Source organism: Ambystoma mexicanum, chromosome 1q (assembly GCF_040938575.1).
Source record: "Ambystoma mexicanum isolate Mex_15411 chromosome 1q, UKY_AmexF1_1, whole genome shotgun sequence".
Classification (NCBI taxonomy): Eukaryota; Metazoa; Chordata; class Amphibia; order Caudata; family Ambystomatidae; genus Ambystoma; species Ambystoma mexicanum.
Window position 1 is genome coordinate 1,330,619,939 of NC_090922.1, and position 12,741 is coordinate 1,330,632,679.

At 45.3% G+C, this 12,741-nt stretch overlaps 1 protein-coding gene across 7 annotated transcripts in view; it reads left to right on the forward strand.

Moving 5' to 3' along the window:
- Nucleotides 1-12,741, forward strand: part of TUT4 (terminal uridylyl transferase 4) — a 2,154,442-nt gene that overhangs the window by 1,462,452 nt on the left and 679,249 nt on the right. For all 7 annotated transcript variants that reach the window (XR_011291019.1, XM_069642184.1, XM_069642186.1 and 4 more), the window contains exons 24-25: nucleotides 2,544-2,591; nucleotides 2,683-2,765. Coding sequence is in view for 6 of the 7 variants with exons in the window: in XM_069642184.1 (XP_069498285.1) it covers nucleotides 2,544-2,591; nucleotides 2,683-2,765 (131 nt within the window). In the remaining variant the exon portion in view is untranslated. The remainder of the gene's footprint in view (nucleotides 1-2,543; nucleotides 2,592-2,682; nucleotides 2,766-12,741) is intronic.

Below are 12,741 nucleotides of genomic sequence, written 5' to 3' on the forward strand. Positions count from 1 at the left end.
ATCAAGATAATCATTGAGTGCCTTGGAAACATAAATACCCTCAAGTTTCAATGAAGTCCCAAAATAATTGCGCGTATCGCGCGGCGACAGCGCTGCAAACTTCCTCTTGCCGACGCCTTGCCTGCAAAGTCTGCTTCTCAAGTCCAAGTGTCAATTCCAGCAGCGAGACAAAGCCCAACAGCCGCACTTCCAAGCACTTCCGGATGCGCGCGCGAGATGCACGTGCACCTGTGCTTTTAAGGAAGTGGAAGTGGCTGGTAGCAGGTGGGCCGGCAGTGGGTGGGACCAGTGGGCGTGTCCTCGAGTTTCAATGAAGTCCCAAAATAATTGCGCGTTTCGCGCGGCGACAGCGCTGCAAACTTCCTCTTGCCGACGCCTCGCCTGCAAAGTCTGCTTCTCAAGTCCAAGTGTCAATTCCAGCAGCGAGACACAGCCCACACAGCCCAACAGCCGCACTTCCAAGCACTTCCGGATGCCTTATGCTTTACGGGTCTTATATCCTCCTGCATCCTGGTTGTTCCGGATGCTTGAGATCGCCACAATGGCTTCGCCACGTCGGTGGTCTCGGTTTTGGAGACGCACCACAGACTATCTCCAGATCTCGCCGAAAGTGTCCAGAGACCTGGATTGGTGGTCCCAAAGAAAGCACCTATGAAAGAGGTATTGTTTTAGGAACGTTGTCCCCAACTGAAATTAGTCACATATGCATCCCTGAAAGGTTGGGGTGCTTGCCTGCAAGACCTGATGGTGAGCAACCTGTGGTCACCATCGGAATGCCGGAAGCACATCAGTTTGCTGGAGTTGAGAGCTATCGGGTTGGCCCTGGTCTCACTTCGGTTCAAGGCAAGTCTGTGCTGCTAGTAATCCACAACACGGTTGCCATGTACTACCTCAAGAAACATAGTGATGTGGGCTCCTTGCCTTTGTGCATGGAAGCACTGCAACTGTAGTTCTGGATAGGGTCACTCTGACAGCAGCTCATCTTGCTGACAGAGAGAACGTCATTGCGGAAGCCCTGAGCAGGCAGACTGGTCTGGAGAATGGTTTTCTCCCGATGGGAGACTCCTCCAGTAGACCTCTTGGCTTCCAGTATGAAAAGGAAGTGCAGGCAGTGTTGCTCAAGGGAATTTCCACGACAGGGCGCTCGGGCCGGTGGGGGGGTTACCTTGACAGTCGAGTGGGATATGCTATATGCGTTACTGCCTATCCCTGTCATTCCGTAGTTTTCAGGGGGTTACTTTCATTCTGATCACTCCGGAATGGGCCCAGAGAACATGGAGTTGCTGGACATGTCCATCTGCCCACCCTGGCACCTTGCACAGAACGTGCACCGCCTCCTGCAAGTCAGAAGGATGGGTTTTCGTTCCGAAAAGGTTCACCAGCCTGAACCTCAAGCCTGGCTACTGAAAGGTTGAGGTACAAAGAGTGGGATTTATCGGAGGACGTCCTGGACGTGTTCCTATCTGCTAGGAGACCTGCCACCAAATTCATTTATGTGAGCAGGTGGCATGAGTTATCATTTTGGTGCTGGCTGAGGGACCTCAATACTATTACATGTTCAACGTCCTCCCTTCTGGATTTTCAGCTTTCTCTTGGCCTGGACGTGCCACAGCAGGGTTCTAATTCACAAATTCCATAGACGTGTAATTTCTGCGGGCTTGGTGTAACCAGTTTCCCCCACACCAGCTTGTTGTTCTGGCTTTGGAATTTAATTTAGTGTTGACATTTCTTATGGGTACTCCGTTTCAGCTGTTATATTCTTGTTCTTTGAGATTACTCACCCCTAAGGTGATTTCCGTGGTCACAATTGGTTCCACTAGAATGTTTTTTGGTAAACCTCCCGATTTAGTTTTCTCCAAAGAGAAGGTGGTCCCTGTTTTCCATTTCTCAAAAGATCCTTCCAGTGTTTTTCCTCCACCTCATCCTTCCAAAGCAGAGGAGCGATTCCATCAGCTGAACCTGGTGCGTGCGCTCAACTTCTATGTCAGGGCATGTAGAGGAGTTGGCAGGGAGCCGAGCTGCGCCCCCTGGCACCAGAAATGTTTCGGAAGAGTAGCTGCACTTTGAGATAGATATCAAAGATGAGGAAGGAATCTAGGAGAGGAAAATTCGTCAGAAAGAACCTTATTGAAAGATAAGTCATTTGTTCTTCTCAGACGGTCAAATGTAATGATACATACTGTGCTGCTGTGCAGGGTTTATGTTGAATCGCTGTCAATAAAATAATGAATGGTTTAAAAGAAAAAAGTACTTCATCACTTTTTATATTTAAGTCTAAATCTTATTTTTCTCATTGGTTTTGTGATGATGAACACTTGCTAATGCAATATATAACTGTTGTAATATATGTGTACTCTCTGAAGCTTTTTTGTGTGCCCACCTAATATCCAATAGTTGTACACATTATGCTTATAGAATCTATTGTATTTGTGACCAATTGGGTGTTGGACCGCCAAACACTCTGCAGTGTTCTTTTTATTAATTGCAGCACATTTTAAAGTGCAGTACAATGTGCATGATTTAAATGTATTTTCTCTTTTAAGATCCTTTTGATTTGAATCATAACCTTGGTGCTGGAGTCTCAAGAAAAAGTAAGTACAATTGGGTTTATATAAAACGTAATTTATTACTCTGTGCCAGAAATTAAACTCATTTCAATGTCTTTTTGCCTCTTATCAATAGTGACCAATTTTATCATGAAGGCATTCATCAATGGGAGAAAGCTGTTTGGTACGCCTTTCTTTCCACTTCTTGGAAGAGAAGTTGTAAGTTGGTTCTAAATGGTTTTGTTTATTTTAGAGTTCTTGTCATTTGCTGCTGCCCTAGGTAAGGATTTATTGGGATATGATGGGTTATGTCTTGCTGGTGACACCTAGCCTTATTAACTAGTGCAAATAGCAGGTGTAGCTGCATTTCACTTGGCTGAATGATTCTATTCTTTGATGAAGTGTGCTCAAGTCACTTCAATAAAAAATACAAAAAGCAGGGCAGGACTGCAAAAACATAAGTTACCCAAAATATAATGTACTTTTTATACAACATGATTTCAGCTGTCTAAATTAGATGGTGTTGTTTTCTTGCTGCAACCGTTGACATTTTTTTAATGTGCATACGTGTATTCTCCCTGGTTGCTTGTGAAGTGCATTTTGGGCTTTCTAAACTCAGTATCAGCCTTGGAAATGACAGCATAGCGGTGACTATAGTGGGCTAAAGCTTGATAAGTCATCATCGTGGGTACAAAGAACATATTTTGTATAGACATTGTTTTACCTTTAGTCATATATATTTATTAAAGGCTTTGACACTTAGATTGCCTGTGACCTTGACTGCATATTCAAAATGTGAACAAATGTTTATTTTACTCTTGCAGGAAACACTTTTGTATCGCACACTAAACTGTCAGCCAGCTTTATGTGCTTTTAAATTGAAAAAAGTGTTTGATGCTTTACACTGAAGGTTATAGCATGTCTCGTACTTTGTTTTTTTAAAATGCTTAAAGGGTCAATCTGAAGTTTTTAAAATCCTAGTGCATGTTATGAAACATTGTAAGCCCCTCTAATGAAGCGTTTGTGTCCACACACGAGGGCTCTCTTATGTGGTTGGCGACTGCTGCCCAGGTTTAATAAACCCGAGCTGAAAGCAACAGCTTCTAACTGGGGTGAATGTTACCTATCACACAATGGAGCACAATGGCAAGGCCTATTAGGCTGTTACTGCTTGTGCAAGGAGATAATAAAGAAGCCCCACTTAGAGCTCGTTGTGTAAGAGCTTAACCAGGTCTTCTTGCCAAGTGGCCTGTGTGTACTCTTCACAAAGGGAAGTTCGGAATACAGCCTCTTACAAGCAGTTAAAGCCTGCATTCCAAGCTTTGTGATTGGCTGGAGAGCTAGAAATGGTGAGTATAACAAAGAAGCATGAAATGCAAGCTTCTGTTGCGATTAGAGTTTGTGGAAGGTGGCAAAATGGCAGCCACACCTGGGGCTTCCTGTGTTACAACTTTCCCAAGTCTCCTTGAAAAGTGACAGTAAGTACACATCACAAAGGGAAACTTGTAATGCAGCCTTTGCAGGCAGATAGTGTCTCCATTGCAAGAGAGCTGGAAGCTGTGAGAGCAACAAATGTGAAGTATAGAATGCAAGGTGCCAATGTGGTTGGGGCCTCAATTCCACACTTTCTGATTGTTTAAAAAGAAGAATGCATGCTCAAATCCAGCGTTAACTGGCTATTCCTGAGGCTGGCTTCAATGGTAATGGCCAGCCCACCTGAGCCTTTCAATGCCAAAGCAAAGGGAGAGCCCAGTGAGGGTTTAGGGCCATTACCACCAACGCCCTTCCTCAGCCAAAGTGGTTAAAGCTTTAAGCACCCTGGGCTGATCTCGTGTTTTAATATTCCAGGAAAGCCTCTCTTCACTTTTCCAGACCCCCATGGTTGAGTAGAATTCATGGTTCCTCCATGTCTAGTAATTGTATTCTTTTTTTCCTGGTTGTCCTGATCCAGTACTGTGGCGCTAATGAGTACTGGATCAGGAGTTCAAACGTGAAGAAGCTAATTACTGACTGGAAAGAAGGAACCATGGATCGTCTCAATTGGGAAGGTCCTTAAGAGTGAAGTGGCGGGATATAGACAGTCCTTCGGAAACTGAGGTGTACATGGGCAAACTAAATGATGCACTGAATGAAATATAAAGGACCAGATGTGCATTTGCTCCAGAGGTGCATTTGTTCATGCAGAAATGGAGGGAGTCCTACTCCTATATGCAAGTAATTGAGGTTAAGTAAAATTGTGGTGAGCCATGTTTCATGTTCTCATTGGGTCCATCTGAAATCATGTATTAACATTATTCGAAATGGTCGATCCATTGACTGACTTGCCATACATATTGGCAATACCAAGACAGAGATCAGGTTTTTTTAATTTCTGTTTAGTTTTTTTTTACAGTTTTTCCTGTGAGAATGCTAGACCTTGATAAAATAGAGAAATGGGGGAAGACCGCCAGGGGGCATGGACTAAAATGGCCGTGTAGAGGATGAGCTCAGAGTTCCCCCTGCTCTGATACAGTGATAGGTTACAGTACCCGGCCTGAAATACACTGCTTTGTGGCACTGGTGACTCCAAGTATAGCCTGGAGTTGACGCTGGCTGGTAGACGAGTGCTGTGTGCGCCACGGAGAGGATCTGGAGAGAGGTGCGTGCCTTGCTGAGTGGCGGTGCCTGCGGTGGTGAAAGGCCTGGCTGCCCGGACCTTGGGAGGCAGAGAGCTGCAGCGTTGAGTATGGGGCCCCAGCGGAGCCTTGCTCTGACATGGCAGACCATTGCGGCTGGTAGCGGGGAGGTGTCGGTCCCCGGCGGAGGCCAACCGCAAGAGACTACGGGGGCCTCAGCGCCCTCTGCTGAGAAAAGCACAATGGAAGCTCAGAAGGCACGGCGTGCACTCTGGGTTCTGGTGACAGGGAGTGGAGGTGATGAGGCCCCCTCCAGTTTTGGGAGTGACTGAGTGCCTGCAGCGCTCACTGTTTGGGGCCAGCAGCCTATTTTTCCAGCATGTGGCTCCTGCTGCAGGGGGCGTCCAGTGTATGTCCCGAGGTCCCTATTGCAGCAGCAGAGGTGTGCTTGGGGTGGACTGGCCTGTGCCCTGCAGAAGCCGGATGGTGATCCTGGATTGGAGGTGGTAATCAGCCATGCAGGGAGAGAGGTGGAGGTGGAGAATTTGGCTTGCTACTAGTCTGGACTGGACGTGAGAGTCCTGTGGTGACAAGGAGACGGTGGTAAATCATTGGACATCCTGGAGTTTAGTCAGTCGGTGGGGCTATGATCCCTGCAACAGTACAGGAGATTTGGAGATATGCTGGAAATGCATGGGACTGAGGAACCCCTACACCAGACTCGGGAAAGCGGTAATCCTATTCCCATGAAGGATGATGTCCGGGGCATATTGCAAGAAATCAAGTTGCTGAGGGATGACATTCAGGTCTCGATAACAGGCCTGCGGTGCAGGGTGGAAGTATTGGAAAATAAGCTTAAGGGAATAGAATAGAAAGTAGCTACCCAAGCGCAGTTCTATTTGAAATAAAATATGAGGCGTGAATGACTGATCTGGAGTCCAGTGAGGATGAAGTGCGGTTAAAACTGGATGATCTGGAGAGCAGGGAGCGAAGGAATAACCTCCGGATTCCCTGGTTGAAGGAATAAAATGGAGAACCCCTGAGTGAGGTGCAGAGAAAGGTGAAGGCCCTCATAAATGCTCTGTTCCCTGAAGGCAAAAAAGTAGAGTTGAAGAGAGCCTACTGGGGGCATGCTGCGTTGTAAGGGCCCAAGGTCAGTGATGGTAAAGTATCTGCACTACGTGGATAATGCGGCAGTGATGGAGAGAGCAAAACGGCTTAAGGCCAAGGATAAATCTTGCTGCCCTATTCTGGATTAGCTGGAGGGGTTGCAGAGTGGAAGAAGGTAGATTGCAATATTCAAATCTAGAGAGAACCAGGGCTCGGGTAACATTGAGCGTCTAGGGGGAGAAGTGAGAAAAGGGAGAATTCCTTTGAGAAGGAAGAGCTTAAGGTGGGACGCCTTGAACATGTCCTGGCGCGATAATTCCATCCTTTGTATAACGATAGAATGGTTGACTGTGTCAAAGGCAGAAGAGAGATCGAGAAGGATGAGGACAGCAGGGGCATAATCCAGAGATGCGAGCAGTTCTTCACAGGTGTTCAGAAGAGCAGTTTCCGTGCCTCTGGATCCAGATTGATGGTTGTGGAGACCATCAACAAGTTTGTTGTGTGAGTTGACCTGGGGCAGTGCCAACTTCTCTGACAGCTTTCCCGGGAGGGTTGTGATGGAAATAGGACGATAGTTGGCCGGACAGGTACGGTCTGCTGAAGGTTTTTTAGGAGTAGGCACACAAGGGAGTGCTTAAAGAAGGAGGGGAAAGATCCAGTGGCAAAAGAGTGATTCCAGAAATCAGCGAGTGCGTGAGCAAGGGAGCCAATGTTATTCTTGATGGTTCTGGATGAGTAAGGGGAAACCTGTTTAGAAGAGACCTTCATGGAGCAGACAACTCTGGTAACTTCTTCAGGTGTGACAGGGGAGAAGGAGGGTGGTGAGGGGCTGAGGGAGGCAAGGGGTTGAGGGATGGTTTGGGAGGGTGGCTAGCAAGGGTGTTCAGGATGACCTGAGCTTTGCTGGCGATGTATGCGGCTAGTGTGTTGCAGAGAGCCTGGGAAGGAGAAGGAGAGGAGGAGACTGCATAAGGGTTGTCTAGTTCCCTGCAGATCTTGAAAAGTTCTGTGATGTTGTTGGATGAGCCGGATACCCATGCCTGTATGTGGGCTCTTTTCTTGGAGTGGATAAAGAGTCTGTATTTCCTTTGGACCCGGCGGCAGGCCAGTTTGTCAGAGGGTGAGCCTGAAGTTTGCCACTTCCGTTCCGCCACCCTGCACTTTCCTTTCAGGGCCACAGGTTTGGAGTCGTACCAGATGTTATGCTTAGAGGCAGGTTTCCGGCGGATCCTCATGACTGGGGCAAGAATGCCAAGAGTATTGGTGATGGAAAGGTGGAGGTTACTGAGAGCAGAGTCAAAGGTAGTATCAGAGTTAGGGGTTTGAGGGGGAATGAAGGTGGAAGCGAAGGAAGCATCTGGCACTCATTTCATCGGGCGGATATTGGTGAACAAGGTTGGCAGGGCTTTTGGGGGCGGTCAGAGGGCCAAAGGGACCAAGTTCGGAGTTGTACCAGGTGTTATGCTTAGAGGCAACCTTGGAGACTTTGCCCTGACCTTGTGGCTGTCGGAAAGAGGGATTCGGTATAGGTGGATATATTTTCTTGCCTTGGTGTTTGAGGTGGGAGACACAGACTACAGAGTGACTATGGGGTTGGAGGCCCAGCGAGTATTAAGACACCTCACAGAGACTGAGGATAGTGGGGGCGCCACCAGGCTGCTGGCAAGGGAAGCCTGGGGACTCCGTCACTGGATAGGGGCCTGGCACAGCACCAGAGACGTCCCAAAGGGAGGAAATCCAGAAGGCTCAACACGCCACTGCCAGTGAAAAGAAGGGGACTTGATGGGGTAGTGCCTTGAATGGATGAGTTTCATGACAAGAGTGTATTTTTTTGTTGAAATGGTTGTTTGTTGAGAAGGGGTCGGGCATCTCCTTTGGTGGCCCATTTATTGATTGGTGTCTCTTGTATGGGTTTTGAGGAGGGGGAGGGCTGGGTGGGTGGGGGTCTGGCAATTTGGGATAATGTACGATTTTTGGCACTAACAAAGGGGCATGGGTAGGTTGTTATGCTTTCGGTGTCCTGCAGTGCGAGATGGACACAGGGCCATGGTTGAGGGTAAGGGTGGCTCAGGGGGCTTGGAGGAGGAGGGTAGGCTTGAAAGACCAATTGCTTGTGCGGATGTTCAATGTGAAGGGAATAAATGCACCCACCAAGCGATTTCCTATTTCATGGGAGTTTCGAAGGTTGTCATTGGACGTCCTGTTGATCCAAGACTCAAGGATGAAAGCGGGAGAGGAGTGTTGCATTCCCTCTGGCCAGATTGGGCAGGTGTATTGGGCTTCTGGTACAGCGAAGCAGGGAGGAGTGGGGATTTTACTGCGGATGAGAGATCCACATATTTGGGAGGGACCCGGAGGTAGGGCACTGTTGGTTTCAGGTGAGTTATGTGGGGTGGTGATCTCAATTTCTTCACTATATTGTCCCAACCAGAGTCAAATGGGCTTCCTCAAGAGCATCTTAACTTGCATTTCTTGGGAGGCGGGTAATGCTGGGATCCAGGGGGAGATGTGTGAGGCAATTTTTTAATTACTTTGAGGTGAACGATATGGGTGAAGTAGACATTTTCACAATGTGGGAGGCAGCAAAAGCGACATGGAGAGAGATGTTGATTGGGGAGAGTTCCAAGAAGAAAAGGCTGCAGGGTCTTCTGGAAAATAAACTCAGATCGGAAATTATGGCTCTGCAGAGTAGGCCCAGGGACTAGTTAACTGATGGGACCGGTGAGGCACAAGCATGAGGAGCTGAGGGCCCTGGAAATGGACACGGTTGTGTAGAAATTGAAGTTTTTGCATCAGAAATATTATGAGCAGGGGGATGAGGCGGACGCCTTGCTGGCGATGGGACTGATGGTGCAGAGAGCAGAGAGTTGGATAGAGGGGAGCTTGAATGATATGGGGAATTATCACACCGCCCTGAATGACATAGTTTTTTTTTTTCAACAACACTTTATTGATTTCCATATAAACATTAATAGTAAAAGCAACCATGCTTCACAATCAGCATAAAGAATGACATTTACAAAAAGACCAGAGCATTACATTATAAAGACTACAGATCAAACAGAAAACCAACCGTGGTGAAACATATCCAGCAAGATAACCACAACCACACAAGACAGCACAAACAAACAACAACAACAAAAAAGGGGGGGGAGAGAAGGAACCCCACCATATCCACTACAACTACCATAACCATCAAAACAAGTCCACTTTCCCATCAATCATATAGAGCCATAAAGGGACCCCAAAGTTTCAAATAATCCTCATCCTTATCTCTATTATGAAACGAAACCTTATCATACTGTGCCAAAACATGTAATTCCGTCAGCCATTCATCTATATTAGGTTTCTTCCTCGATTTCCAAACCCTGAGTATTAACTTGATAGCCACCATTATGGCTCTATCAATCCAACAAGAATGTCTCGCAATCCGACCACCCCTGTCCTTACGGGAAAGTAGTATGATATTCACTGCCGACCTCCGCAAAACCACATCAAAAATCTAATCAATTCCATCAATCACTGCCGTCCAAAACTCCAACACCCTCGGGCAGTCCCACAATAAATGTAATAATGTACCCCTATCCTTATTACAACCCCAACACAAATCATCTGGCCGGAGCCCCAGTCTAAACATCCTAACAGGCGTCCAATACAATTTTCCAAGACTTTTTTGACAAATTAAACGTAAACCCATATCAGGACCCAAAGTCAAGTTAACCTTCAGAATGTATTTCCAATCTAACTCAGAAAGTTCATCCAGAACATCATCCGACCACACATTTCTTAATCTAGACCATGCCCCTTGGAGTTTCTAATCAATAGGCATAAATTGCATATAAGTACGTACCCCATATTCCGGGCTTGCCAATAAAGCACTAATCTCTGGTTTATTCCCAATAGAACCATTAGCCAATTCCAATCTATTATTTATCATATTCTCAAAAGCCAAATACCTGTGCCTTTCATTTCACCTCAGACCGTACCTATTCATCAATTCCGCAAAACTCAACAACCCATCCCCATCCAACACATCTGCCAACTTCAAGATACCCTTGTTAATCCAACTGAGCCAATTCAAACATTTATTATCAATCTGCAAAGCAGAGTTGTACCATATAGAAGCATCACCACTGAAACCATAACTCATTCCATTGTCTCGAAACCATTCTCCAATCACCTGTCTAGTAGCCACAATCGGGCGCAACTTCAATCTATTAAATGGAAATTTATCCATACTATATACGGATCTCAAGTCAAAAGGAGCACAAATGCCTCTTTCCATACGCAACCAAATTGGTTCATTCACCCCACAATCTCTAAAGTAATAGGAGCTTTTTTTTTAAGTAAAAAAGCATTGTAATATTTTACCAAGTCGGGGAACCCAAATTCCCCGTCCTCAACTTTTTGTACTAGCATGTATTTCGGAACCATAGGCCTTTTTCCAGAACCCCACAAGAAAGAGGAAAATATTTTTTCAATCTTAAGTAACTGTTTCTTATACAACAACAACGGGATGGACTGAAGAACATACAGAATTTTTGGCAAAAGAACCATTTTAATCGCATTGATCTTAGCCCACAGATTCAAAGTCAATCTCTCCCATCTCCTAATCAATAAGGACATTTGCGCGGTAACCAAATCCAGATTACATTGCAGTAATTTCTGCAAATCCCCAATAATATGAATTCCTAGATACTTAACTCCCCCTGGAGACCATTTACAATTCCACAAACTCAAAACTGACCTTTCACGCTTACCAGACAAGGGGAAGACCTCAGTTTTATACCAGTTCACCTTATGCCCTGACAGTTCACCCACTTCTTGAAACATTGATTTTATTACATCCCCACACACTTCTGGATTCGCTAACATAAGAAGCATATCATCAGCATACGATAGGACTTTCACCTCAACTTTCCCAACAATAATACCTCTAATAAGCTCACATTGTCTAAAATAAGTAGCAAAAGGTTCCAATGCCAAATCAAACAAAAAAGGTGACAACGGACAATCTTGTCTCGTGCCCCTCAACAACTGAAACGGGTCCAAAACTACTCCATTAACAAATACTCAGGCCTTAACATCATTATGAATACAGTATACCATTCTCATGAAAATCGGGCCAAAACCCATTTTTAGCAAAGTGAATTTCAGAAACTTCCAATTTACCGTCGTAGGCTTTTTCTGCATCACAGAAACCTATGACTTCATTTGTGTCCCTCCCAAATCGGGCACCAACCACATTTAACACAGTTCGAATATTGTCATAACCATACCTCCCTGGAATGAAACCCACCTGTGACCCATCAACCAAATCTTTCATACAGAATCCCAATCTGTTGGCCCAAATTTTAGTGGAAATTTTTAAGTCCACATTTAACATTGAGATAGGCCTGTAATTTCCACATCTAGTGTGGTCCTTATTGGGTTTTGGTATCACCACAATCAATGCCTCTTTAATGGAATCGCACATCATTCCCGACGTAACAAACTCATTATAAAGTTCACACAAAACAGGTGCCAATTGAACTGCAAACTTTTTATAAAATTCTGAGACAATACCATCGGGACCCGGTGATTTTCCATCTCTCATTTGCGATATGGCCAAACTAACTTCAGCAACGTCAATCGCAGCATCAAGAGAAGTACGCTTCTCCAGAGTCAGTCTGGAAAGCGAAATCTTCTCAAAAAATGTGTCCAGTTTATCAACAGACAGGTCACAAGATTCAGACACCATCTCCTTAAGCTTATATGCCAATAACTTGCCATTACGATCACCTACTTCTCAAAACTTCTGTTTCGAATAAAACAAACTTTTACTCGCCAAATTTTGAATGTGAGTCTTCAGTTCCGCCTCTAACTTATGCAATTTTAACTTGGATTGTCCTGGAACATCAATAGCACAACCCTCTGCAAGTCATTGATCTCCTTCTCTAGAGCACTAATCAAAAGTTGCTTCTTCACATGGGCAGACCTACTAATCAATTCTCCCCTCAAGACCGCCTTAAAACAATCCCAAACAGACTTAATACTGGCCGAGCCTAGATTTTCCTCTAAGTAATGCCCAATGAATGCCTCTAAGCCATCCGTAACCAGCTTATCTTTCAGCGTTGCGGCTTGCATCCTCCACCTTCTCGTCTTAGGTTATACTGTCAAAAATCAGTTGTAGGTCTAATAGAGCATGATCAGAGATATTTCTCTCCAATATATTCGTTGAGATCGTGTGACTACTCAAAGCTACACTAATTAAGAAGTAATCAATTCTGGAGAAAGAGTTGTGAACAGGTGAATGAAATGAAAACTCTTCTTCACCACAGTGAAGCTCTCTCCATATGTCAATAAGATTGTATTTAAATACAAATGCCCTGAGTTCCTCACTAACCTTCTCATTATAATATCTACATCCCAATTTACGATCCACCTTACTATTCATCACTAGATTAAAGTCACCGCCCAACGCGAATGAA